Below are 6,539 nucleotides of genomic sequence, written 5' to 3' on the forward strand. Positions count from 1 at the left end.
GGCTCAGATGATGGTCAGCAATTTTGTAATAAAGCATTTTTTTACATTAAGGTATGTACATTGTTTTTCCAGACACAATGCCGTTGCACACTTGATAAACTGTACTATAGCGTAAACATAACTGTTAAATGCACTGGGATACCAAAAAATTCATGTGACTCACTTTATTGAGATATTCGCTTTATTGCGGTGGTCTGGAATCAAACCTACAATATCTTCGAGGTATGCCTGTATATATATTACAAGGAGATTAAAGATGTGTGTATAGGTATATAGGTGACTGTGTTAAAAGTCATTCTCAAATCTATCCCTCTCTGCAAATCAGTATCTAAACGGATGGGCCTACCTCACTTTGAATGTATCTTATATAATAGTCTGCTTTATTGCAGTTACTTTCATTTACTCTTCTCTCATTTTCTGCAGTGCTCAAGTTAGTGTTTTGCACATGGTAAGTATTAGAGAGCTCATAGTTGAGTTCAGTAGAAGTAAGCTTCTAGAGGGAATTATTTCTCTCCCAAGAATAGCAATGATGGGACTTTAAAAACAAAAATGATTTCTTAGAAAAATCGCAGTTAATTCAAAAGTCAAAGAATCTAAATAACTTGAAAATAAAATCCAAATAGTTAAGCATTCTCTCTCACTTAAACCAATTCAAACCTTGTATCTGCCTTCATAGTTTATATAGAGGGAGATTTATTTTTATACTAAGCACCCACTCATTTAGAATGTATAAAGCCAGGGAGATAACATAAACATGCTTTTAAAATGGTACAATGCAATAATTATTGATATACAAATTAACTTTTCCCTAACCCCGAAGATACTGTTAGATATAAGAATCTTAATAACATGCAGTTTTACAGGCCACCAGTCCAAACCTTCATTATGTAGAAGAACAAACCGAGGCTCAAGAGTGACTTGCCCAAGGTCACACAGTTGGCATGTCTGTACTACAGATGTGATGTGTCCCATGAGTGAGCGCTATCTCTCTGAAAAGTGCTGCTCTCTGGCTGGCCTGAGGGCAGACAGCCCAGAGCTTGCAAATACACCTGATGGTAACTTTAATCATCAGCACCACTGAACCATTTTTTTTCTTTAGCCTCCCTAAGATCACTCATGTTGAGAAAATAGAGGTAGTAATGTATATTTTAAAAATGATTGTTATATTGTTATGATTGTTATACACCTAGGACTGAACCAGATTCCAATTACTGAAACAGACAAGGTCAGTTTCTGTAGAAGCTGAAGGCAATCAGTATTTCTTACAGTTATTTCTGTGTTAAAAGTAAATTTTCTTTAATGAACACAGCAATGGTATTTTTGTTTATTTGTTTGTTTTTCATTTAAAAAATTGTCCTTACTTGCAGCAAAATTTGCATAGTCTGTGTTGGTTTCCATGTAGTTTTTGCTTTTTGAAATTTTATTTGTCTATGATATTCAGAAGTTTGGAAAAGGGTTCTATGTAGGGCAATTCCGAACAAAAGTTCATTATCATTCAGTTTTATTCAACAAACTTTTATTGAGCCTCTTCAGTCTGGCATTCTTAAATTGCCTTCACATTAGCAAGTCTTATTTTCCAACAAAGTATCTGATCCTTGAGGGCTTCAGCTTCTTCAGTATTTCTCAGGGAATTGACCCAGCTGTGTGTGTGCATGGTAGACATTCCTAAAGGCCTTAATCAGAAGATGGTCTACACTTGTTTTTGTGTAGAAATGACAATGAGTCACTGTCTGGAACTTGTCCCCAGACTTGTGAATGTTAAGCCTTTGGGCCATTTCTTGCTGGTTCCCTGGGGGGCCCTTCTTCCTTGCCAAGGGTCCCAGGGATAAAGTGTAGCTTCCTTTTCTCTTTAATATGGCTGTCAGTTATTCACAACTTTAGGATTCTTTTGCCCACTTTACCAGTTATTCTGCATACTGGGACAGAGTTTTCCTACTTTTTTCTTTTCTGTTTGTAAGAAAAACACACAGGGTCTTTTCCATTTTTGAGTTTAATACTAATGACTCCTGATAATCAGATATGGGATAACCAAAATACTAAACTCAGTGTAAGTCACAAAGGTTAAGAAAGCTTGCTGAGTTCTATCTGGCATGATTCCTGGTCTGTAATTTTTGACTTCTTGACAGAAAAGCTTAGTAAAAGTTCCAACTTTTATGGCTTAAGGTGAATTTCCTCAAAAATCCTTCTCTCAGGCTGGGAAATCAGGGAAAGAAAATAACATCAATTAAGTAACTTTAGGTACTAGAGTAGTCTGAATAATGACCACCCAGATATATCACATCTTAATCCCATGAACCTGTAAATATTACTTCTTATATAAGGCAAAAAGAGTTTTGCAATTATAATTAAGGCCCTTGACGTAGGGTGATTATCTTAGACTATCTGTTGAGCCCTAAATACAATCACAGGAGTCCTTATAAGAGAGAGGCAGAGGGTAATTTGATATACACACAATGGAAGGGGCGAGGCCACGTGATCACTGAGGCAGAGAGCGGAGTAATGCAGCCATAAATCAAGGTACGACAGCATCCAGCAGAATTGGGAAGAGGTAAGGAACAGATTCTCCCCAAGACTCTCTGAAGGGTTTGGGGTCCTGTCAACATCTTGATTTTGACCCAATCGCCTGATTTGGGATTTCTGACCTCCAGAACTGTGAGAGAAGAAATTTCTGTTGTTCAAATCCACTAAATTTGTGATAGTTACCACAACCCCAGGAAGCTAATATACGTGCTCACTTGTCCCAGCTGCATATCCTGTGACCAGTGGTATAGGTGACACCCATAGCAAGAGTTCTTGCCCCATTGGTTCTTTTCTGGTAGTTAATTATAGAGCTAAGCAGAAACTTTTCTTACATTATTGGAAAGTTACACTTGAGAAACTGGAGTTTGAGAGAGGCACAAAAAGAAGGATAATATACTTAACTATTATTCATTCATATATCAAACATTCTGAAGTTCCTATTATGTAACAATTTTTGTCCAAAGTCCCGGAATAAAAATTGAATAAGACAAGATCCCTGTCCTTGAGGAGGTCAGTTGATGAGGGGAATTAGACACACACACTCACATGCATACAACTAAAATAATATGTGGAAAATGGAGTAATGATCATGTTTTTGGAGTATTATAAACACATTGAAGAATGCAGACTACAGGATGAGTCTGTGTGAGCATAAAGGTGAGGTGGGCCAGGGAAAGCTTCACGGCAAAGGTGTGCCTCTGAGCTGATACATAAAGAAGCCGATTAATAAAGCAGACCAAAGGGGGAAACTTTTATCAATTTTTTCCCCATAGATTTCATATTTTGAGGGACACTGTCTACCAAAAAGCAAAGCTTCTGTATTTATTAAGTAGTAAATAATAGACCAAGAACATCTCAAACTGCCAAACAGAGTTTATAATCAATGTAGGATGATCACTACTATTTTACCATTATTTCAGCCAAGAGCAAAGGTATTTGTCATTTGATTTTTTCCTGTGAAGTTTTTTCCTGGTAAAAATGTGATTTTTATTCTTGTTGCTGTTGTTGCTATGATTTTTGGAATACTGATACAGCTACAGGATTCTCTCTTCATTACTTTCAAGGACAGCCTTCCTTATCTTGGGAAAGACAGTATCTACTTGCACTAAACAGTTGGGCCTAGAGAAAATTATATTGAAAAGAACCTCATTAATGAGAGTTCCTGCACAACATGGCAATAGCTCTGTCCCCTGGGGATAGCTTGCAGTACTGTTTCCTTGTAAGGCAACATAAACAGTTAGGACCTAGTCCCCTTTTACAGAACTCCTATAAAATAATAGTGATAAATATAATAATCAATGTTTGTATAGCATTCTATCATGGTACAAAAGAGTTCAGAAAAGGATCTGATTATGGGTTTTTTTGGACTGTAAGCAAAAGCCTGTTTTGTCATCTCAGACAGATTTCTCTTCTCTTTTAATTTATTGTTTTTCATCTTTATTGCGATGTTCGTATTCTTCCAGTTAACATAATGTTTTTCCAGCTTTGTTGAGATATAATTGACATGCAACATTGTCTAAGTTTAAAGTGTACGTCATGTTGATTTGATCCATTTATATATGGGGAAATAATTATCATCTGAGATTTAGCTAACACCTCTATCACCTCACATAGCTACCATTTGTGTGTGTGTGTGTGTGTGTAGAGAACATTTAAGATCTATTCACTAAGCTACTTTCAAGTATATAATACAATATGGTTAACTATAAACACGATGCTGTGTATTAGATCTCCCCAAACTATCCATCTTATAACTGGAAGTTTGTACCTTTTAACCAACATCTGCCCATTCTCCCCACCTGCTCAGGCAAGTTTCTTAATCTCTTTTAGCTTCGGTTTCCTCAACTCTGGAGTAAGGGCACTGACATCCACGTGTAGAGCTGTTATGAGAATGAAGTGAGATTTTGTATATGAAGTACCCAGGACAGTGGCTGACACAGTAAGTACATAGTAAGAGCTGGATCCATTATTTTTGTCTTTTTTTTTTTTGGAAGTAGTTAAACTTTTAAAAAAAAATTGTCTTTTATTCTACTGTTCTGCAGTTGCTTCCCTCCTCTCAACTCATGAGAAGAACCAGAACATTGTGCCAGAATCTCCCCACCTCCCATCAATTGAAATTGTGGCTGGAGGATGGTTTCTTAGGGGGGAATTTGAGGAATACCAGCGCGGCCCAGAATTTGACCTGCCTCCAGTGGTGACACCCCTGGGTTCTCCCTGTGCTCTGTTTCTTGTCCTCAGGTATCACATGGTCAATAAGAACAGGTTGTTATTCATAAATGATACACTCCCTAGCCCCAGAAAGATCTGAGGCAGTTTTCAGGTTTAGATCATGCATGAAACAGGAAAGTCGTATGTCAAAGAGATGGCAGGACTATTAGAGCACTTTGTGAATTCTAACTGGGATTTGATACTGATTTATTCGTGTTTTGAACTGGGGGTTGCAGTCATTAATCAGTTCACGAAATTAATTGAGATAAGTACATTGCATGTAGTAAAGGAAGTATGATTTTTATGAAATTATACATTGTATATTATAATTTCATATAATTATATATCATAGCACGTATTGTAAAATGTATTTCACTAAAATAAAAAAGAGCTTGAAAGCCATGAGATTAGGCTACTAGTGGGTTACTTTTACTGCCAACTTATTAGTTGCTAGAGTTGAGAAATTTCCTGATTTAACAAATATTTATCCAACACTTACTTTGCATTGGACATTCTTTCACATGCATGATTTTTTGTTTTTTCCCTAATACTGATATGTTGCAGTGTAGGCTAGGTAGCCTGTGAAAATTCCACCCTTTAATCACCCTTCCCCGGGCCTCTGGTACAAGTTTGAGAGGATTTTTATTACTTAACAGACTCTGATACTAGGTAGTAAAACGCACATTTCTAAACAGAGTGAATCTGAGCTTCCCTAGAGCCCCTGAGAATTACGTCAGTTTTAACCATTAACTCCCCTGGACTCTTTATTTTTTTTTAATTTTTTTTCTAAAATAATGGGTTTATGAGATGTAATTCACATACCATAAAATTCACATGTTTAAAGTGTACAATTTAGTGGTGTATAGTACATTCACAAAGTTGTGCAATCATTACCACTGTCTAATTCTCCCCAGGGCTCTTTATTCAGAAGTTTCTTAAAAGCTTTGCATCGGTGTTAGGGATGGGGGGTAGGAAGGGGGAGCTACAGGGAGGCTTTACGTAAGGGTTGTGACGGGGGCGTTTGTTTGGGGGTGGGATGAGTTGCTGAGGATGGGCGGGAGAAGGGGAACGCCAGTACACAAAAGACAATTTCCGGCTCGAATATCCTTACCAAGGCTCTCTGAGAGGAACCTTTGGGGGTGGGGGGAACGATCAGTCCAAAAGGACTAGGTGTGTGCTGTGTGTGTGTGTGTGTGTGTGTGTGTGTGTGTGTGTGTGTGTCCAAGGGGGCAGCGAGGGTATCCACTCTATGTCTGAGTACCAGTCTCCACGTCGCGGTGGGTCTTTCGGAGCGGGGCAGGCCGGGCTGAGGCTGCTGAGGGACGCCTCCGAGATCCTAGCCCAGGACATCCTGCACTGCGGCAGCCACAGCAACAGGCTCGCCCCCAGACAAAGGGGCCAAGAGGGCAGCGAGGGTATCCACTCTATGTCTGAGTACCAGTCTCCACATCGCGGTGGGCACATCGCGGTGGGTCTTTCGGAGCGGGGCAGGCCGGGCTGAGGCTGCTGGGGGACGCCTCCGAGATCCTAGCCCAGGACATCCTGCACTGCGGCAGCCACAGCAACAGGCTCGCCCCCAGACAAAGGGGCCGGCGCGGCGGGGCGGACTCGCGCAGCCGGGGAGCGCGCGCTCGGCGCAGGGGGTCCTGGCTGCCGGAGGGCGCAGCGCAGAGCTGCGAGGGCCGAGTCCGCGGCGCTCGGGAGACCCGGCACCGGGGCGCATACCCCGCCCGGCCTGGCGCGGCGCCGGCGCCGGGCTTCCATTCAGTCTTTGACCCTCCGTCCCCACCCTGCCCCCCCCGCCGGCCGCA

At 40.6% G+C, this 6,539-nt stretch overlaps 1 protein-coding gene across 3 annotated transcripts in view; it reads left to right on the top strand.

Moving 5' to 3' along the window:
• Positions 1-5,945: 5,945 nt before the first annotated feature.
• NOX4 (NADPH oxidase 4) overlaps positions 5,946-6,539 on the top strand; it is a 159,940-nt gene continuing 159,346 nt past the window's right edge. For 2 of the 3 annotated variants that reach the window (XM_055091467.1, XM_024131659.3), the window contains exon 1: positions 6,134-6,196. In XM_055091467.1, the coding sequence (XP_054947442.1) occupies positions 6,155-6,196 (42 nt within the window). In that variant the 5' untranslated portion in view covers positions 6,134-6,154. Of the gene's footprint in view, positions 6,006-6,133; positions 6,197-6,539 lie in introns of those variants that run through there. The other variant, XM_055091469.1, reaches the window with a different exon arrangement.

The sequence above is a fragment of the Physeter macrocephalus genome, chromosome 16 (genome assembly GCF_002837175.3).
Source record: "Physeter macrocephalus isolate SW-GA chromosome 16, ASM283717v5, whole genome shotgun sequence".
Classification (NCBI taxonomy): Eukaryota; Metazoa; Chordata; class Mammalia; order Artiodactyla; family Physeteridae; genus Physeter; species Physeter macrocephalus.